This window comes from Sus scrofa, chromosome 2 (assembly GCF_054392235.1).
Source record: "Sus scrofa isolate SSC_HxYL_T2T_F1_AM1 chromosome 2, Sscrofa_HxYL_maternal_Yorkshire_Landrace_v2.0, whole genome shotgun sequence".
In the NCBI taxonomy this organism is placed as follows: domain Eukaryota; kingdom Metazoa; phylum Chordata; class Mammalia; order Artiodactyla; family Suidae; genus Sus; species Sus scrofa.
Window position 1 is genome coordinate 96,979,832 of NC_139384.1, and position 22,602 is coordinate 97,002,433.

At 43.1% G+C, this 22,602-nt stretch overlaps 1 protein-coding gene and 1 long non-coding RNA gene across 2 annotated transcripts in view; both read right to left on the reverse strand.

The window, feature by feature from the left end:
* LOC110259769 (uncharacterized) overlaps positions 1–12,295 on the reverse strand; it is a 108,958-nt gene extending 96,663 nt beyond the window's left edge. Inside the window, exon 1 of the long non-coding RNA XR_002342108.2 lies at positions 12,032–12,295. This is a non-coding gene — a long non-coding RNA (uncharacterized LOC110259769). The remainder of the gene's footprint in view (positions 1–12,031) is intronic.
* Positions 12,296–14,068: 1,773 nt separating this feature from the next.
* OTP (orthopedia homeobox) lies at positions 14,069–22,225 on the reverse strand. Its single transcript, XM_085010283.1, has 3 exons — positions 22,090–22,225; positions 20,393–20,802; positions 14,069–14,677 (listed from the first exon to the last, which is right to left on the reverse strand). The coding sequence occupies exons 1-3, from the start codon at positions 22,124–22,126 to the stop codon at positions 14,147–14,149; spliced, it is 978 nt and encodes a 325-aa protein (XP_084866409.1). The 5' UTR covers positions 22,127–22,225; the 3' UTR covers positions 14,069–14,146.
* Between the last annotated feature and the right edge of the window lie 377 nt (positions 22,226–22,602).

Here is a 22,602-nt window from a genome sequence, read left to right on the forward strand (position 1 = left end):
AGCTGTACCATGGAGATCAGGCTGTCACCACTTGAACACACTGGTCAACCAACCACCACATCACTGAAAGTAAGACAAGCAAACATGTATGCCTCCTGATATGACCCAATTTGAAGCATGTAATACCACCTGTGAAATATTCATGTCCTCAACTGTTGAACCTAAATCTGATTAAGCCTTTACAGCTGCACTAATATGGCAGCCATTAGCTGCATGTAGCTATTTAAAATTTTAAAGTAAAATTTTAAATTCTCAATCTCAAGGGCTCAACAGCCACATGTAGCCATTAGAAAGTGCAGGTACAGAACAGTTCCATCATTGCAGAAGTTATACTGGATAATGCTGATCTGGAGAGAAATTCTATTTATAAGAAACATGGAGAGGAAGAAAGATAAAGAAACTAACGGAACTAGAAAGAAGAAAAACAAGACCAGAACACAGAGAATTCTATAGAACAATATGTGAATGGCAGTGGGGAAAAGGAGGAAACTTCTTTAGATTTTAAAAGATTTAATATATGAAATGTTGAGAAAAGAAACACTTACACAAAAAGAAAGCAAATCAGTGGTTTCCTAGGAGCTGGAGGTGGGAGCAGAGATTGATTGCAATGGGCTATAAAGAAATTTAGGGGGTGTAGAAATGCCCTAAAATTAGACTGTCATGATGGTTTGCCCAACTCTATAAATTCACTAAATATTATTGAGTTGTTTTTAAAAAGTAAAAGAGACAACTATAACATATGACTCTTGTTTGGATCTGATTCTAACAGACTAAAACTAAAAAGACATTTTTGAGATAGTCAAAATAATTTGATTATAAATTAGATATAAATAATTACTTTAAAATTTTTTGGTATAAATGGCTTATCTATTCATATTTTTAGAGATGCATATTTAAACAAGTGCAATGTTTGAGATATGCTTTAGTATACTAAAACAGAAAAAGGATGGGAAAAAGGATGAGTGAAAGAAATGGAATAAAAATCTTAATTATTAAATCTGGGAGATAGGAATCTGCTGCTGAGAAGGTAAATTGGGGTAGCCACTTTTGAGTGTGTGTGTGTGGAGTGGTATGTAGTAGCCACTTCGCAGTATGGAGGTTCCTTAAAAAACCAAAATAGAGCTGCCATACGATCCAGTAATCCCATTCCTCGGCATATATCCAGGGAAAACTCTAATTCAAAAAAAAACATTCACCCCCTATAGTTCCTAGGTAGCCTAGCGGGTTAAGAATCCAGCACTGTCACTGCTGTGGCACAGGTTCAAACCCTGGTCTAGAAACTTCCATGTGCTGTGGTGATGGCAAAAAAAAAAAAAAAAAAAAAAAAAATGCACCCACATGTTCCTAACTGCACTACTTATAATATACTTATAATAGCCAAGACATGGAAGCAACCTAAATGTCCATCAACATATGAACAGATAAATAAGTGTGGTACATACATACAATGGAATACTCCTCGGCCATAAAAAATAATGAAATAATGCCATTTGCAGCAACATGGATGCACCTAGAGACTATCAAGCTAAGTGAAGTAAGTCAGAACGAGAAAGACAAATACCGTATATCACTTGTATGTAGAATCTAAAATGTGGCACGAGTTAACTTATTTACAACACAGAAACAGACTTCAGACAGAGAAAACAAACTTACAGTGTCCAGAGGGGAAAGGAAAAGAGTAAGGATAAATTAGAAATGTAGAATTAGCAGATACAACCAACAATACATAAAATAGATTAACAAGATCCTACTTCATAGCACAGAGAACTATATTCCATATGCTATAATAAACCATAATGGAAAAGAATATGAATCATTTTGCTTAACCAGAAACACGACATTGTAAATCAACTAAACTTCAATAAAAATAAATAAATAACATTGAGAAAGATCTAAAAAAAGTCTGGGTGATGAATATATGGGAGTTTGCTGTACTGTCTTCTTTACATTTGTTATGTTTGAAATTTTTTATAATTTAAAAACATTAATGGCTACAATAACACCCTTTCACAGTCAATGCCATATAAATCAAGTCAACAATGAATTTCCGATTTCCCAGTATCATCAGCAATGAAGACACTAAGCTATCATTTTAGTAAGTTTCAGTTTTTGAAATTAAGTCCCCATAGTAAAAACTAATTGCTTACCATTAAGTCTCCATCTGAAACTTCAAAAAAATGTATAAACACACATTGTTCGCTTTTGGGGGTTTGGGGAAGGAAATGTATATGTACTTTTTTTTTTCTATTAGCTCAACCCAGTCTCTGCCCTTTACATAATTGACACTGCCCAGGTCATGAAATAAATCCATCAGCATTCTCAGTGACTACCCTGTGATAAATATGCCTGGCACCAGTGCAATGTATTCCAACCTTTTCAACAGCTTTTCCTTTGTGCACATCTGCAGGCTCTTTATGCACATCTGCATGCAGAAGCCACAACCATGATCTGCATTATAATTAATGGAACAGCACTTCTGACCAGGTCCACAGGGTTTGATGTATAATCATTTTTAAAATCTGCAGGGAAATGAAGATACCCTGGGGAGAAAGTGCGGCTAATTTCAGATCAGGCACTGGACAAACTGTAAGACAGTTGTTTTCCTGAAACAGCTATGACACAGCTGGAGGAGAAGCTCAGTCTGTGAATAACTGCTTCAAACCATAGTTGATCTACTCCTGAACTCCTCACCACATCCCTCATATACCCACTTTAAATGACCATGGTATAGACCCCAGTTTACATATAGATCCAATTTAAAACCTTACATAAACGGATTCTTTGGTTATCCCTGACAGAGCAAATCACTGAAGTGTGGATGTGAGTAGCAGTATATAGCAAGCACAGAAATATTAGACCTGAACTGCACACCCTTCTCATTCTATAATCTTGGTCCTTAAGACCTTCTTCCTCATGTCCCCCTTATCCCCATTTTTTGAAATTTTACTTTGAAAGCTAGATAGAAATCCCATGGCTAGGTAAGTTCTTACTTTTGTGCATTTCTTCAAAGGCCCTCAGGGGTACTCAGTGTCCATTTACATTGTTCAATTCCATAGCTACAGCACAGAGTGAATTCCCATGGAACTCAGCAAGAAGCAGAGCAACTTGATTCTGCATTTCCCTAGTCTAGAGTTTCACAAGTCTCACGAGTCAGCACTGTCCAATAAAGCTTTCTGTAATGATACCCAATACAGTAGCCACTAGTCACTTGTGGTTTCTGAGCACTTAAAATGTAGCTACTGTGAATGAGAAATGGAACTTAGAATTTCATTTAACTTAAAGAGCCACATTTAACTAATAATTTCCATACTAGACAGTGCAGTTGTAAGTGAAAGATTTTTTGTTGTTTCTGTTTTTGTTCCAGACACTTGATATACACAAAGATTCATTTAAAATAATTATCTTTCTCCCTCATATAGACACACACTTACATATGGAATTTTAGTAAGGTGTAACCTGGTGATGGGGCTAAGGAATCAGGCATTCAAATATATTTTGAGTGAATATGCATTTTGTTGGACTGGGGAGGGGGGTGCCCATGGCATGCACAAGTTCCCAGGCCAGAGATCAAACTCGGGCCACATCAGTGAAAACACTGGATATTTAACCTGCTGTGCTGCCAGGGAATTCCTTGGTTGAAAAAATATGTGTTTATATGTAATTCTTACAATATTCAGGTCAGACTTTCCTGTATTACACTCAATGAAGCCTCAATTTTCCCTCCTCTCCTCACCCCAATTACCTGAGGGGCAGATGGAAAACATATCCAGCTCTTGCTTCTCCCCAGCCCTGACCCCAACTCCAGTGTCCCTGAGGCAGAAATCTGGGGCTAGGAGGTTGAGGACTGCCTTTCTAGAGGAAACAAGAGGATATCATAGGGAAGGAAGAAGGAAACCAAAGAACAACATATTAAACAATAAAAAAATGGACTCTGAGGATTTCGAAGCAGAGAAATTAAAATAAGGAAGAAAAATAGTTGAGGCTTCTCTGTAAGGACAAGTGAGAGAAGAAGACTTCTTTAAAGCCAAGATACATATAGATGGCTGACATGACTGTCTAGCCCAGGGTTTCACCTAGGAGAAGTCAACAATGCAGAAAGTATCTCTGTGTACTTAGAAGCTTTTAGGCAACCAGTCTCTAAAGGGAACATGTAAAATCTTGGTTACTCTAAAAAAGCTGATGTTAGAAGACTGGACAGCTGATGTTAGAAGACAAAGAGGAAATTATAACTGGCAATTTTGTTGTTGTAATTTTGTTGTGTTCCCACCTCCCAAATGAGGAAGGCTCCCAAAAAACTCCACATACTTTACCAGTTTTCCCGGACTTGAATTATTTACCTTCATCCATACACAAAAAGAGGTTATGAGGCAAGATACTTCCCAGCCTCCGTACATTTGCTCACCTAAACAGCTCTGGGCTGCCCATTCTTTTCATTCTCCCACGTGATTATAAACACTGGAAACTGCCTTGGCAACAAAACAAATTTGCTGACACTGTCCTACACTAGCTTCTAAGTAGTTGAACAGTTGCACTACTAACTTTACACAAGAAACCAATATTATCTGAATGCAATCAATCCAACCAAAATGCACCGAATGCTTCCTATAGGAGACTATGTTGCAGCTGTCTTTTTTCCAATTTCTCCATTTCAGTTAAATCCATGGGATAACCATACTTTCTTGGATGACACACAAACCCCATGGCACTAATAATTAAGGGCAGGGACAAGGATTCTTTTGCACAGCGATAACTGTCAATGGAAAGTTAAATTCTTGCATGTTTCAATCTTCCTTGCCTACTCTAGAAAATAATTGCATTGCAGTCCCAATCTCTTCCCTGGGTCCTACTACAAGGAGGCCGAGGATGTTGTCAGTGGCAGTAACTCTTCAGCAGAACACTGATATTATGTGCTTACCTTTTCACTCCCTTTAACACAATGCTGAGTTGTCTCAGAACCAGAGCCCCTACCGCCAGATAAAAGGAAAATATCTTTAAAAGAAACAGATTAGGAGTTCCCGTCGTGGCGCAGTGGTTAACGAATCCGACTAGGAACCATGAGGTTGCGGGTTTGGTCCCTGCCCTTGCTCAGTGGGTAAACAATCCGGCGTTGCTGTGAGCTGTGGTGTAGGTTGCAGATGCAGCTCGGATCCTGCGTTGCTGTGGCTCTGGCGTAGGCTGGCGGCCACAGCTCCGATTAGACCCCTAGCCTGGGAACCTCCATATGCCGCAGGAGCGGCCCAAGAAATAGCAAAAAGACAAAAAAAAAAAAAAAAAAAAAAGAAACAGATTAGACAAAGACCCGCCCAGGCCTCTGAATAACAGATAGTTTTGAATGGACTCACCCCACACTAGTCAGCCATACACAGTTGTAAGATTATGTGTTAGGAATGGTCAGCACTGGGAAAGAACTTCAGATATTATATGAAGAAAAAGAACTTCACAGCTGCTAAGTGACTGGACAAAGAGCGTACAGTTGGATAACGGCTGACCAAGGATCACAACTATGTTTTCCAAACCATGCCACATTTCTTCATGGTCTCCAACTACAGCAGAGTAGGAACAGGGCAAGGACTGTTATTCTATAACTAAAAGAAAAAACAAAAAACCTATCTCCCTGAGAAGCAGCAATCACCTAATGAACAACTCCTACCAAAACCTGAAGGTCCTGTTTTGGAGTTCTTCTGCCCAAGGAGAAAATTCTCATCATACTCTTCAAATCCAAAACGTCTCATGGCATACAACCGGTTCTCAGAGAAGCCACTAAGTTTAAAATGAAAATGAAGCTCTTGAGTCTTCCAACAGGGAAATGTAAGGTGGCTGATTTCCTGCCAAGCATGTGCTCCTTCCTCTACTGTGGGAAACAAACAGTCACTGGAGTTTCTAAGAGTGGCACATTAACTCTTCCAAGATACCTGAGCATCATTTACTAAATTACCTTTTCATAGATACTGGTGGTACCCTAGTTCTCTGGAAAAGGTAATTAGCTTCCCATGGGGTGACTAGTTTACTCAGAGTGAGCCTGAGCTCACCACAGGATGAGCATGGTCATTTTTGGCGGGAATGAAAACATTATTTTGCTTGTTGTCGGAAGTTATTCATTTATTTTTGCATCCTGATGTACTCCCTTCAATATATGATATTTTAAAAGTGGCAACTATTCCCTGAGATATAATAGACAAGTGCCAAGTACAATAAGCTGGGAACTTCAACACCAACACATCTGAAATCCAATTTAATAAACATTTATTGGGCACTTACTATGTGCCAGAGTCTATGCTAGACAGTGGGGAAATCACACTGCTACAATTTATCCAATTGGGGAGTGTCAGTGATAACATAATACAACCATATCAGATTAATGAATGGCTATTATTATGAGTGTGGTAGGTGGTCCACCATGGCTTGTTCCAATCATTAGAGACCTGAATCTGATCATGGCTTCAAACTTCAGAGGACAGCAGAAAATTTAGTAATAATCTGGATAAGCATACCAAACACAGTTTACCTATCTGAAAACAAGACCCACAAGGAAAGCTCAAAAAATTCCATTAGAGAAAAAAATCCTGTAAGGTAACACCACAAACCTGTAAGGCCCAGTTCCTTGGGAGGCCTTCACCAGAAACTTGACCAAGGTGACTTCAAAGATCCCTTCAAATGCTAAGATTTTATAATTCTATGATTGACAGTAGGTTTCTAACATGTGGAGAAATAGCTTGAGTTGTGACTACTTAATATTGTATAGAAGCAACATTAAAAGATCCCCCATAAAACTCTTACAGGGACATAACAGAAACATATCTGAAGCGCCAAGGGATTCAAGGATCTTTACCCTTGTAGAGAGTCAAACCATTCCCTCTCCATGCACAATGCGCCCTGCCTCAAAGTACTCCCAAGTTTCCTGCCACCTCAGCCCAAAGCTCCTATCACAAGGAGACAACTTCACTGATAAAACTTTGTCGTATAATAAAGAGCCTTCTCAGTAGCATACTAATACTATCCTGAATTAACCTCTAGAGAGAGAGGGTAAAGTTCAGGAGGAAATGAGTGTTTCTAGACTCTTGAAATCATGTTTGTTTGTTTGTTTTTCTTTTTAACAGCTACACCTGTGGTATGTGGAAGTTCCCAGGCTAGGGTATGAATTGGACCTGCACCTGCCAATCTACACCACAGCTGGCAACGCAAGATCCTTAATCCCCTAAGGGAGGCCAGGGATCGAACCACACCCTCATGGATACTAGTCGGTTCTTAACCTGCTGAGCCACAACAGAAAGACCCCATGTTTAATTTTAATGCAGTTGTCATGTCCCATCAAAAACCATCTGTCTTGGGAGTTCCCATTGTGGCGCATCGGAAACAAATCCAACTAGGAACCATGAGGTTTCCGGTTCGATCCCTGGCCTCGCTCAGTGGGTTAAGGATTCGGCATTGCCATGACCTGTGGTGTAGGTCACAGACTCAGCTCGGATCCCACGTTGCTGTGGCTTTGGCGTAGGCCGGTAGCAACAGCTCCAATTAGACCCCTAGCCTGGGAACCTCCATATGCTTCGACTGCGGCCCTAAAAAGGACAAAAAGACAAAAAGACAAAAAAAAAAAAAAAAAGCATCTGTCTTATTGAAATTACAAGGGTGGACTGTTAAACTCCCAGAAAGGGAAGTTACTTAGTTTTTTCCCTTAAGAAAAACAGCAGGAGTTCTCTTTGTGGCACAGTGGAAATGAATCTGACTAGGATCCATGAGGATACAGGTTCCATCCCTGGCCTTACTCGGTGGGTTAAGGATCCAGTGTTGCTGTGAGCTGTGGTGTAGGTCACAAATGTGGCTCAGATCTGGCATTGCTGTGGCTGTGGCATAGGCCAGCAGCTGAAGCTCCAATTAGACCCCTAGCCTGGGAACCTCCATATGACAAGGCTGTGGCCCTAAAAAAAAAAAACAAAAACAAAAAAGCCAAAGGAGGAAAAAAAAAAGAATAAGAGCCATGTCTACATGTTACACACACATGTTATTGCTAAAAGATTTGAAGACCATCTTAAAAAATGACCTCTCCCAGAGTTCCCGTCATGGCTCAATGGTTAATGAATCCGACTACGAACCGTGAGGATGTGGGTTCGATCCCTGGCCTCACTCAGTGGGTTAAGGATCCAGCATTGCCATGAGCTGTAGTGTAGGTCCCAGACACGGCTCGGATCCAGAGTCGCTGTGGCTCTGGTGTAGGTCGGTGGCTACAGCTCCAACTCGACCCCTAGCCTGGGAACCTCCATATGCCACGGGAGCAGCCCTGGAAAAGACAAAAAAAGAAAAAAAAAATGACCTCTCCCATTTACTAGGTATGTGACATTGGGCAAGTTGCTTAACCTCTATGAGTCTCAATTTTTTCATCTGTAAGATAGATATTATAGTCTCTATTTCATAAAGATGACATGATCATTTACATGACATAATGTGCTCCATAAACTAAAAAATGGGGTTCGAATGTAAGGTACTAGAGAAAAAGTGATAAACATCCTCATAAAATGTTCTTTCTGAATTCAGTGTTGGAGTACTAGTAGGCAGACTAAGTATGTGATAACTAATAAAGCAAGGGCAACAAAAAGACAAACCCATTCAGCTTCACTGAACTCATTCAGAAATTTTTCAATTAGAAAATCTAGAAAGAACTTAGTATCAGAATACCTATGTTTTGTGTTTTACAATTTAGTATTTTTAATTTCATAAGAATCACATAATCTTTTCAGTATTAAGGGCTTCTAGACCTTGTTTTGGTTCATCTTAAATAGACTCAATAAGGACTATGAGCAAAAGCATGGAAAGTCCTGTGATATTTCAATGAAAAGTATAAAGAACATACACTATAGATGCCATAGGGGTTAATTATCTGTTTCCTGATACTTGTGGATTACTTCGACTCAGAACTAAGAGGAACTGTGGCAGCAAGAGCAACTGCAACAAGTATATCTCAAATCCAAGGTGGCTTTAAAGATGGAAACTTGGATACATGGGATATTTGATTGTGTGGACGGAAGATGCAGCTTAAAGGCACAAACAACTAATTACACCTGCTTAAAGACTGATTATGACATCACCAAAACCAAAAGAGGGCTGTTTGTGCAGCTCATGCCTGAAATACCTTAAAGGCATTTTCTAGTCTCTTAAATCCATGCCTTGTTTTGAGAGAGCATGCACGAGGAAAAGCAAAAAGCATTGTTCTATTTCTCTCTGTAATGACCACATGCTAAACAGGCCATGGTTTCTGTACCAAACGCTCTGCACTGATGAGAGTTAGCAGAGAGCCAGGCAGGGGGTGCCCCCCTTTGTTGCTGCTTTCGTTTTTTAAAATGAATCATAATTTCTGCATTGGATACAAAGATGGGTTTACAGCTATTAGCCATCATATTAATAATTTAGAAAATACATGCCCAATCACTTGTGTTCTTTCAATTCCCTATGAACACAGCTGCAACCCACATTAGAAGCAAGGGTGAATGGATAGTTTTCAGATGAGATATTTGGGCTGAATTATTAGAGTAGCCTGTACTACAAAATCACTAATAAACATTGCTTCTGGCTCAATTTAGCCTGAACTCAGTGAACCTAGTCAATGGTGACAAATCAAAAACTCAGAAATGCCCGATGAATGAATCTAACTAATCAAGGAACCCTGTAGGAAGTAGATGCCAGGATTAATGAGCCAGTAGTTTCACCATACCATGCTGTTATTTCTTCACATAAATGCCCTCAGATGAGATTACCTTTATGTCATGAAAAGGAGAAAAGGAAGGTTACATTCTTTCAACTGACAGGTTAACAACTGCCATTACTAGAAGACACATCTTTGTGGGCTAAGTTTTTTCTTTATCCTAAAAATTAATATGTAAAGTCCACAACACAAATTAAAAACGCTTTCATTTTCAAGAAATGAAGTCAATGAAATCAAACATAAACTGCCTCAAAGTTAGAACTTCCTCTACATTTTCAATATACATCTACCCTCATTTCTCCAAATTGCCTTGCATCCTATTTTTTATTCCTACCTAACATCACCTTTAGTAGGGTGAATTCCTATATCCTATTTCTTCCACCATCAACAAAAGGTAAACTAAGTGCAATATCATTACAATGCCATCGCTTGTATCCCATATACGATAACAATATTAAGAAAATAAAGATACAAGGATAAATATGTGTTTTCAAATAAACCAATCATATAGTTACATCATAACAGACTTTGACTTTTTCTAGCTAGCAAAATGGTGATAGTATTCCATGCCCAACAGACTACTCAGCAAAAAGTACAGTTCATTAGAGGCAGGATATCTAACATGTTGTACTTATCTACCTATACTCTGATATTATTCATCATTATTGTCTTTATTCCCTTATTGAATGTAATTAGTTATTTTTATAACTTCAACAGTTTTGAGTCAGAATTACTGCAAATAAAGCATAAAAATAATACGAAGCATTATTCTGTTGTTAGCTTTTTTTTCTCCCTCGAAATGAAGAAATCAAAACAAATTGCAAAAATCTTTCAGGTTTGTGATTGATATTCTCATTCTCTGCATTTTATCTCTGCCAAGCTGTCAACCTTAACAATTTAGGCCAGGCTGCCTTCCCTTATGCTAATGGCATATATGACATTAAAATGTTCAAAATTCTTAACACAAAAATCTATTGCTATAGAAACAAATATTATTCCAGAGTCAGGTCAAGTGAAAAACTCTGTACACTTTCATTATAATATTGATAAATAACCACTATATTATGAAATATAAGTATCTTTGAAAGCATCTATCACTTCAGTTGATTTGTAACTTCTCATCAGTGTTCTGAGTTGGCCCATTTTTTTTCAAATGAAAGCTCCCATTTCCCTTGCCTTTCAGAAATACAATTTTTAAAGATTCCATTTAGCATCCTTTATTGCATTCCTACATCATAAAGTTATGCTTTATAGCAGCATAAAAAAGCTGTAAAATTAGCATCCTTGTAAACAACCTTCCATGCCTTCCATGCTCACTGGTGAAGCAATCTGTGATTTGAACTGATGTCTTCAATGTGACTTGAGATTAAAGCATCCACAATTTCAGGTTTAAAAAAAAAAAAAAAGCCACTAATCTAAGCCAAGGGTGAAGATGATAAAATGTAAAAAGAAGGAAAAGTATTTTTCACGCACAGATATTTTGGAAATTTCATTATTACGCTGCTAAATTAAATCCTAGGGTGAGTTTTAAAACATAGAAATGTTCCATTTTTATATGAAATTCCAAATAAGCATGTTTTTATAATAATGTTTTAACGTTATACTAAATATCCCCTTTAGAAAATGCAAAATTGAAATAGTCTCTGAATCCACCTACCAATTTTAATTTTACCTCTAATTAAAATTCCTAAGGTAACATGAACAAATGACTTATCTTTATCACAGAAAACCATGTCCTTTTGTCCTCACCTTTCAAGAGATTCCATTGTGTTCTCTTAGTTGAGTACCAATTACGGTTCCTTAAAATCACATGTAGCCCAGTGATATGAATTCTATTCTAGGATAAGGGTGTTTTTAGGGTTTCCCCTCAGTCGCAACCAAATGAGACATCTTCCCGTGGGAAAAGGTGCATTCTCAATGCCTACAATGATCATTAAAATTTCAAACCACAAGATTGATTTTGGTTAGTCTTCCAAAGGAGGCCTGTGATGTCGACTCGCCTCCAAGTTTAAAATGCACCCGAAACCTTCCACCTCCTTCTATCGAAAAAACAGCAATTTTTCACTACAGGTTAGTGTGAGGAAGTCCCCTCAGCACGTGTCTAAATTGGAGGTTAGCTCGACCCAAGGATGGACCCTGAGAAACCAGAGCAGTCTCGCAGGGGGATGCCTGAGAGGCCCTGACCCAGGTCGTCCTGCCGTTTGCCCCCACTTGGGAGGTGCCGGGCATCTGAGGCCAGCCTAGATCCGCACACACAAGGGGCCGGTGGCCTCTTTCCCGGCCTGGAGGCCTCGGCCCTACGGGACGGGCCCGGGGCCTTTCTCGCCAACCGCATACCTGGGGTCAGATGTGGCTCTGGGCGACGCCATAGGGCAGAGCTCCCAGTCCCCAAGCTTCCTTCATGGTGCTCCTTCCTCCTGCCCACAGCCTCCCCATCACACAGAGGCCCAGCGAGGGTTGCCATTCACCCCTTCGCGGGAGGGAAAGCCGAGAAGCTTAACAACTCTCAGCGCTGCGTTTAGTACGGGCAGCTGTGCGCCAAGGCCTATCTCTGGCTCAAAGGCCGCGAGCCGGCCCGAAGCCTCGCGAGGCCTCCAGCTCGCGTGAGGAGATCCCCACCTGGCCCCTCACTTCCGGCCTCCAGACCGTGGGACTTTAGGCCTGATGAGCGATGCGTAGGCAGCAGGGCAACCGGAACTGAGGCCAAGCCTACTGAAGGGCTGACGCGTCCCAGGCGCCGAGATCCTGCTAGGGGAGCGCGAACTGAGAACCACTTGACCTAGCTCTCTCCCCTCCCTCCGCGAGACCTTTCCACCATTCAAAGTCACACTAAAACCCATCATTCTCCATATCACATACTGAAAATGATTTTATTTTATCCATTTACATTTAAGTTGATATAAACTTGTCCGGAAAAGTCAAATAATATGCTTTATATTAGCTCAAACATTTATTAAGAAAACCAAATTCCATAAATAAGCACAGACAATAAGTTAAAACATATCACAAATTGACCAGTATGTAACAAGAATGCTTTATCTACACAAAACATCCTATTTCACATGTTTGTTCATTCTTCGAAAGCGCTTTTGTTCTCTGGGTTTGGATTTGACCAGCACATGCAGAAAGAGCTGATTGTGTTTCTCTGTACAAATTTGCAGGGTTGTAGATGTCCGAGTGCACCCATCGGCAGCCGGCAGGGGCCAGGGCGGTGGCCGAGGGGCACGAGGGACGACAGGACGACCACAAAACAACCAAGGGCACAGAGCATCGAGGAGAGAGAAACGGATAAAGGAAGCAAACAAACCCCAGTCCTGAAGGATCCAGAAAAGAGATGTGGCTTTTACAAAAGGAAATTTTTCTTACATGTTTATTTTATTCTTCCTTATAAAGACTTATCAAAATGGGTAAGATCACCTCTTCTTCATCACATGACTGCTTTAGTCTACTCCAGCCACCCAATCCACTGGCATTCTCCTCCTGAGAAGGCTTCCCTTCAATACCCTCACACAGTTGTGCTTAAGAAAATAAAAGTAAGGTAAAATAAAAGCGTTCTTTTGCAAGCCAATAGGGGGCTGCATGGATGCGACTGGGTGGACAGGGCAAAGGACGGATGATGAGAGAGGAAAGAAAGAAAGGAGTTCGGAGCAAGAATACGAGGATAAATCAAATTGTAATCAGTTGGGCCCTCAGATGAGGCGGTTGGTAGCAGATGCTTGTCCTCCTTTAAGACAAAAGTCCCTATATTGTGCTGTCCCTTGAACACGTCCGTGTGTGACCTAGGTGCACTGTGTATGTGTGTGTGCGCGTGTGTATAGTGTCTGAGAGTGAGCGAGAGTGCGTGTGTGTGTGTGTGTGTTTCTGCCCACAAACCAGTCCATTGATGTCTGATTTCAGATCCTGAGTCTACTCCCTGGTAAGTAAAATGGCGGGAAGGATGCTTTTTGCAGGGCGCGGGAGGAGGGGCCGGGAAAGAAGGGACCGCAGGGGAGGCGGTAGGCGAGCGGGCCGAGAGCGTCGTGTGGAAGGTGTGCATGGGAATGCCTCCAGTCGGCAGGCGGTGAGGAGGGCGCGAGCACGACGAGTGCGAGCGGGAAGGCCCGGGGTAGCGGGAAAGGGTCGGGTGAGGTGCTGGAGACCGGGCCGAGGGAGGAGTGGGTGAGGCCGGGAAAAGGGTTTTGGGGAGGGTGGGGCGAGCGAAATCAGACGGAGGGGAGGTCTCGTGGGCTGGGCTTGGGGTGAGCCCAGGAGAGTGGAGGAGAGAGGAAGGGACTGAACGAGACGTGGCGGAGGCCGGGCTGGGTGGGAGCAGGGCGCCGGGGCCGGGGCGGGCGGGGCGAGGCGCCGGGGCAGGGGCCCGGGCCGGGAGCGGGGGCCCGGGCGCGCGCCTCCAGGGCCGCGGGGCGGACCTGGGGGCGACGCCGGGGGCGGAGCGGGCCGGGTGCGGCTATATTAAGTGAAGCTCATGGAGACTGTGTGCTCTAGCGCCTTGCGGCGGAGAGAGGCGATGCTTGTGCCCCGCCACACGTCGCTGCTGTCCGGGGAGCTGCAGAGCTGGGGCGAGCCGGAGACGTTGCTGGGGCCGGGAAGGGAGGCGGGCACCATGCCGGGGAAGGCGGGCTGGTAGAGGTGCGACTGCAGCCCCGCGCCGTTGGAGCCCGCCAGGCTGTTGGACAGGCCCATGGAGTTGGGCGGCGGCCCCGCCGCCAGGCTGCACTGGGACAGCGACTGTGCCATGGCTTGCTGCCTGCCCAGTGCCGGCGGCAGCGGCAGCTGCGACACGCCCGGCATGGCTGCCGCCGCCCAGCGGGTGTCGTTGGCGTGGAAAGAGCACAGGCTGTCGCCCATGGCGGCGGCGGCGGCGGCGGCGGCCGACGGGAACTGTGGAAGGCCTGGCGTGGGCAGCAGCGTGCCAGGAGCGCGGAACACGTTGGTAGTCTTCTTGCGCTTCTTCCACTTCGCGCGCCGATTCTGGAACCAGACCTGCAGCGGGCGGGGCAGGAGACACACACAGAGCGTTGTTAGCAGGGGTGGGGTGCCGGCTTGAGCCTGGGAAACCCGCGGCAGGTCCACCCCACTCAGCCCCAGGCCCAAGTGCCAGAGACCCTGGTCCTCCACCAGCTCGTGTCAGTCGGTGTCCCTCGCACCCACTGGGCACCAGCTCCCGGGGTCCTGAGGGATTGTCCCCCAGAGCGCTTACAAACAGTTCAGACAGACGTCGCGCGCAGTGTTCACCCCGCCCCTGCACGCTGGCACATTGTGTGCGCGGCTTAGATGCACAGGTCTACAGGCAGGCAGGTGTCAAGGCTTGGACCCTCAGGTGTACAAATGAAGATAAACATGTGTACCCAGGAGGCTTAATAGCGTGCCTTATAACACTGATGGGGTATAGAATTTTCAGAAACACTGGAAATTTGGAAATTGATGAAGGGCCGTGGATGACATAGCCAGTTTCAAAATCGAAAGACAAAGGAAAACCCCTAACGCCACCAGATGACAGAGCGGAGCGGTTAATATAGTGATCCGCATGGGAAAGCGAGCGCCATGAGCTACAGTTGTTTGGGTCGCCAAACCGTGACTTCTGATTCTTAGCGATTGGTACTACTGCCACAATTTTGGATACTTCATTCTCAAGGCCTTCTAAGAGCACCTTTATCTGGGCTATGCAGATGTGCTGGAACCTGCTGCCAGTGCCCTGAGCCTCAGGACCTTCAAGTCTATTATTTTCAGGAACTTTCTGAGGATCCCAAATAACAAGGCCTCTAATTCTCTCAACCCCACCCCACCCCCATACCAGCTATAAACTAAAAACAAATTTTCTGACCACTACTGAGGAAAGGATGTCAAGTTTAAAGCTCACACTAGTTATGAATCAAATTTAATTTTGCTTAGAAAAACCCATATGTCTTTCTAAAGGAGAAGTGTTTGATAGAATATACTCCAAATGAAAATAAACCTTCTACTAGTTCTTAACACTGACCCAGGAATTTCAGACCTGACCAGAAAAATTTGCCTATGAATGCCAAATTTGCTACTGCTAAGAAAAAAGGATTCTTCCTGAAAGGTATAAAGTAACCTGCCTGACCGAGATAACTTCCCCCTCCTCATATCTGGGATGCGATTTTTTATTTTTAAAAAATGCCAGCATGCCCACTTGGCAGGCTTGCAGTTTAACCTCTAGTCAGTTGGAGGTTTACTGTGCATAAGTATAAATGATGTGGAACACAGCTCAGGTACTGATTACTCTTAGAATTTAACCAATGCAATTGGCCACCATATTCATGGCCAAAAGATTATGCGTTGATCCAAGCTATTTACTATTTATTCTGCAAACTAAATTATCAAGAGTCTGGGAGTACCTGACCCCCTACCCGGTAAACCAGCTATGCACAACGGTGTGTTCACATTCGCGAAAGTGGAGATACACTATTTACCTATGTGAAAGGCACTGCAATCTAGAATTCTCTCCTGCCCCAACCTTTCTTCCAAACCTGCCCCATCGCCCACGCTTTCTCCTTCTCTGGTTTCTGCCCCATTTCCCACGGTTCTGACTACTCCAGTGTCCTGACTGAGTAAAGATATTGGGTCCTTTTCCTGCTAAAGCTCCTTGGGCTGGTGGCACGGCGGATTAATGAGGCAGCAGGGCCCTAGACCGAGGCCGGGATCAATGCGGCCAGCAGCGGATTGAGCTGTTAGCAGCCTTCCGCGGAGAGTAACTCACCGAGCCCAGGAAAGCACAGCGAGGAGACCTGCTGCCACAGGTCGCTTTGCGTTACCTATCCAAGGGTGGACTGCGGGGAGGTAGTCCAGATGGAGCCCTAGACAAGGGATAGTGTCTGTATCCAAATGCTCCGCATGCCTCACCCTCCGCCTCCGGATATATTTTGTAAGGTATCTTAACTTAAAGACCCGTTCCCAGCACCCTTCAAGCCATTGAATACCGAAGTGTTTGAAAGTTTGGGGGTGGGCAAGGGGTGGGGGGTGAGGGAAGGATGGCAGATGTGGGTGGGGGAAATGGAGGAAAGAAGCAGAGGAAAGAAAGGGGGGACAAAGTGGCCTGAAGAATTTCAGTAGAAAACAAACAAGCCTGCCAGAATCTCAGGCACAAGCGGAAAAGAACAGCTGTTGAAGAACTAAATATTATAGAAATAATCGAAAAATCGTGCTCAATTATGTTTGAGGGTTAGTAGTCAAATGATGGCTACAAAATTTTTTATGTTTCATGGCTTACTGGGGTTGGGAAAAAAAAAAATCTGCATGGGGTCTGAGTACCTCTGTTCCAAGCTATGATGCATATGTTTTTAAAATGTGAATGTTTCCACTTGAAAACTAGAGCATGACGGATTAAAATGCAGGCAAAACCTAAGGGAGATTTTGAGAATGCACAGATGACAACTCCAGGAAATATATTAACCGCAACCACGGCCAACTTTGTACTCAGTTGGAAATGCAGCTCTTCTCAGAAAATGCTTAATACAACAGTGAGAATCTAATGGAGGTTGGAATTTAAAAATCCACTTTCATGATATCTGCTGCTACAGTAATATAGACATACTGTAAATGTATTTTAAAATATATAGCCCGTTTAATTCCTCACCTATAAATGGCTCAGAAATTGAGAAAGAGAGGGAGAAAGAGAGAATATTACTTTTTTCCCCATCAAAGCAAATGCTTTATGAAGATCTCATTGGAATCCAGCAAATGATTAATGTGAAGATTTGGGAGGAAATCTGGGGAGCTGTATTAAAGCCTAGATCTCAGGTTCATTTCGATCAGCCAGCCGTGAACTCTGGGCCGAATTCATTACACTTTAATAGTGCTGGGAGAGGAAGAAAATGCAATTTCTCATTCCATTAGAAAACTAGAAAATACTCTCAGCTTGTCCCCCTATTAAGATGTGGCAGGTGACAGGGCCATTCTGGGGGACACGGTCAATGGAATTACAGCACATTATTTTTGTTCGTATAAAATATTGAAAGGCAAGCCTGACTGTGCAGAAGTTATTTCACTGATTTGGTTTTTATGTAAATAAAATATTGAAAGTTAATTAATCCGTGCTAGAGACTAATGATTATGCTTATTATATTGCATTTGATCGCGTAATTTGCATGATTCTCGCATTGCTGCTTAATAAGCCATTCCAGGTTATAAATAATTCTGAAATTGGTTTCTAATAATGGCATGCTATAAAAGGAATGGTTTTATTACACTAGCCAGAAAAGAGGAGCGATATCAGACATGGAATTGGCCTCCGTGTGAGTAGAGGTGCTTTAATAAATACTTAAAAGTATGATATATGCCAGATATAGATAAAAATAAGTATGTTGGATCATTTAGTCTAGAATCAAAAAGTATCTTTAAAAACATACAATTGCAATAAATTAAATGTTTAGATCATTTTTAATCAGTGCAGTGGCCCACATACTGAAAAGAATGTGTGGCAATCTGTTAACTATAAAGAAAACTATGAAGTACTCATCATATAAGAACATAAACCAATTACTATTTAATTTGAATTTGGTCAAGGAGCAAGGATACAGTGAATTGTGAAGTAAATACATTTTCCATAAATTATTTTTGCATTGCATCACATAATGTTAATCATTTTGAAATGTTAATTAAAAAGGTTATGTTGATCTGATTACTTTTTAAACTATGAAACATTATTTTTAAAAATATTGAAGTTGCCATTCTATTAAATTGTTCCTATCAGCAGCATCAGGCTATTATCTTTGGTTGAACATTATGCTAGAACAATTAAAGTACTTTGTCTCTATCCTTGTTGATTATTCTTTTGTGTACTTCTTGAAAATAACTGTTTCTGTTACATAGTTTATGTTTTATTTCATTTACAACTTTTTATATTAAAAGAATCACTGCCATTAACCTCTGGAAGACCTAATAAAGTTTAATAGACCTCGTTTTCTTTTTTCATAAAGTCAGTTGTCCAATTATATTTTATTTGTGATTCTAAGTTCTGTTTTAATCCAAAATAATTACTATTATATCTAGGTTAAGGAACAGCATTTTAGTCTTTAAAACAAAAATTATTAGATAGTATTTCTCTTGAGCGACAAAAAAACAAATTTATGAATTTTGAACCTACAGAATTTTAACCAAGTATTATCACTAACGATAATAGAAATATTAAAATTGAATATTTCTGTTAATTCAGTTTCAGATTTAAAAAGAAGGTTCAAGTTAAAAAATTAAGAGCATTAGTAATATATATCTGCAGAGTACAATTAGCACGCCTTTGATGCTTAATTTCAATGGCCCATGGTTCAGAGCTTCCAAAGTTCACTGAAGAAACCACCTAATAACCACCCTTATATAATATAACCACCCTTATATTATTTTTAATTGAGTAAAAATGTTAGTCTATGTTATACACTGAATATTATTTTATTAATTTCACCATTTTATGTCCCCAACGACATTTTTTTGCTCGCTATTAGGGACAGAGGCATATGCTATTTTTTCAGGTTAGACTATCTTAAATGCAGAATGGAAACGGAAAAATTCAACATTGAGATTTTGGACACCTTTGTCTCTTACTTCATAGATCAAATGTAAACTAACTGAGATCTTTAAACTTAGATGTTTGTAAAACGGAGATCTTTAAAATTTTTTAAAGCAGCTAGAGCTGAGATCGACACCCAGGATAAAGAACAGAAAATACCAGGTCCGAGACCGGAGCGGAAGGTTTTCAGCACCCTGGATAGCTCAAGACGAAGCCTGCGTCTTGGAATTTCACCTCCAGCAACTGCCCACAAAATATTTGATATAATGTTTTCATTCTCCTAAAAAGCAGGAAAAATCTGAGATTCATTGGGCTTATACTTTTACTCCACAATTTTCAGACAAGGTACAGGTGTGGTTTTCTAAGTTATATATAATTTATAACTTGGAGGGTGGTTGGTCGAGAACAAGGGGTCAGTAATGATTTCATCTAATACCTGTCAATCTTTCCTGCTCTAAATGTCTTTTCTTCAATAGGATAGCTACAACAGAAAGCCCTTACTTCCCCATCCCACCCAAGTTACCTTAGGGAAAACCAGGACTTATAGGCTGTTGGGAATCACTCCAGCGGCCCCCAGGGCCTTGCACCACCAAAGTTCAAAGCCTTTGCAAACATCAGAGCTGGGGTATTTTGCCTGAGAGCAGTGGGAGAGTCATATGCAGGAGAAGAAAAGTACACCGTGAAACCCATGTGTATCTTTTTTTAAAGGTGCTCATTTCGCCTTATTTTCTCCCTTTTCACGTTTTCTGTGTAACTGTTGCATTCTCCCATTTAGCCACACGCTTAACACAAATTCATTAGGGGGTAATGAAACACTTGTCAATAACGCGAGCTGGAGAGGGACAGCGCGCTCGGCTTGGCCGCCTGGGAGACGCGAAAGGTGGGAAACTCGGAGGTTCCCTTCTCAGGAGGAAGGAAGAGACCTAGTAGTCGAAAGAATCCGCCTTCGCTTTTGAGGAGTTTCTGCCCGGATGTGGCTATACTGGCAGGAAATGGGGCCTCTGTCCGTCGATGGGGCCAGTTTGCTGGCAGAGGAGCTAACTTGAGCCCAGGAAAGCATAGGTAGAGGAAGAGCAGCTCAAGATCCCTGCAAGGGACGGAAAGACCCCGCTTCCTTTGCCCAAGTACTCCCGCCCCCTCCTTTTCTTCTGCCCTGGCGCCCAAGTCTTACGTACCTGCACTCGGGACTCTGTCAGCCCGATACGCAACGCCAACTCCTCGCGCATGAAGATGTCTGGGTAGTGAGTCTTGGCGAAGCTCCTCTCCAACTCGTTGAGCTGCGCTGGCGTGAAGCGCGTCCGGTGGCGCTTCTGCTTCTGTTGGCCCTGCTGCTGGCCGGCTTGGCTGGGGTTCGGGCCGCCTTGGGGCCCTGGCTGCTTGTCCGGATCCTTTGCGCTCACCGCCAGCGAGGCCGGTGTAGAGCCCACTGTGGTGATGTCCTCCCCGGGCAGCAGAGTGGCTCCCTCCACCGGGTCTGAGTTGGGCGCTAGGTCCCCCGGATGGCCCCCGGGATCGGAGCCCCCTACGCCCAGCCTACACTTCACCGCCTCCCGGTGGCCCAGAAGCTCGGCGGCATCTTTCATACCTGAGGAAGCAAGGGGATGGCGGTCACTACTTTGCTGGCCATACTAGGACGGACTGTTCTCCCCGCGTTGTCCTCTTTCGGCCCCATCCTCGGCTCCCTCCGCGCCCTTGGAGCCCTATGGAGCAAACTCTCGGGATGCTCAGCTGGGTTTCCCAGGATTTGGACAGCCCAGGTTGGAATACCATCTCCCGGCCCCTTCCCCTTTCTCCGAAGCGGGGTCCTATAGTAAACAGCACACGCTTTCGTTGTCTCTCCCACCATGAAACACTCCCAGTCCCGGCAATGAAACATGCCTCGGGATCCCTTTCTTGAACAGTACCGCGGGTGCCCCAGGAACCCTAGAGCATGTCCTTGGACGTGGGGGATGGGGGGAGAAAAGAAAAGAAAAGAAAAAGAAAAAGAAAGGATTTCTTGGTTGCTGTCCCACCTGCGCTTAGGGAGCTTAACGAACTCTACCTCGGGCCCTCGGCCGATTTCCTCTCACTTTCGGAAGATGAGTAAGTCTCCAAGCCTTCCACCGCCCGAAATCAACCCAAACCAGCTCCGCCTCCCCCTCAAATCAGAGAAAGTGTTTGGAAAATGGAGTCACATCCATCACCAAAGATTTCCAAACCGGAAACCCAGAGCTCAGCAACCCAGACAGCATTAAGGAAACTCAAGTAAACTCTCTAGACCTAACAGTGAATCAAACTTTAGAGAATTCAACTTTTCTTTCCGGAGAAATAACAGGCGCATTGCTCTCAGCCATTAGCAATACCCAGTCCCTTTGCAGGCCGGATGCCTGTGAGGATGAATTTGGCTTTTCTCCTTTCTCCGCTTTTATTGCAGCGGCTTCTCCTTCAAACCAGATTTTTACAAATTCATCCATAGTTAGACGAAGAGGAGAGAAGAAAGTAGTGGGGAAAGAGAAAGAGAGAAAAAAGAGAAGAAAGAAATCCCAAATCAACACAAACAGGAGGGATAAAGAGAGAAAGAAAAACGCCTCCAAACAAATTATCATGGGGTAGATCGCCCCTTTCAAAAAAAAAATAATAATAAGGGGGCGGGGGAAGAGAAAAAAATAAGAAAAACAAAAAGTAACAACATTTCCCAACTCCTTTTTTGGATCTACATATTCCATAGGTTTTTTTTTTTAAGACGATGTTAAATCAAATTAAACTTTAATGCAGCACAATTACTTTTAAAGAAATTAGTCCATTTAGGGCGCATTAAGGTAAAATAAGGAACAAATTGACAATTTCCTGCCCGGGCTTCTCCTGGCTGCCCGGGCGAGAGGCGCGCACTCACCTAGCCTGGCGTCCAGGAGGTCGGCGTGAGACAGCATCGCGCACCGCTCCAGGGCGAAAGCTGTTCCCCCCCAAATTTTAGCGGCTTTAAGTTATTTAAAATAGATATAAGCTATAAGCTATACGATATAGATATATATAGATCACCTAAATGAAAGAAAATTCGGTTTGTGGTTAAAAAGGGGGCTTCTTGCATTATAATGTCCTTTAGAGAGACGGGGAGGTGCTTAACAGTTGAATGAACCCGTGAGCAGCTCGGCGAGGGGACCAATCAGGAGGGCAGCCTGCAAATGTCAGCGCCGGGAGAGTCCCCCACTCCGCCCGCCCGCCTGCGCCCGCCCGAGAAGGCGGCGGCGGCAGCCTTGGCGGCTCCAGCCCCGAGCAGCTGCTAAAGCAGCGGCAGCTGCCTCGGCTTTGCCGTGGGCTTCTGGACCCGGCCTCTGGCAGTTCTCGCCGGCGATTTTCTCCAGGCACACCTTTCCTTTCCCTTGTCCCTCCTCGCTTTCTCCAAAAG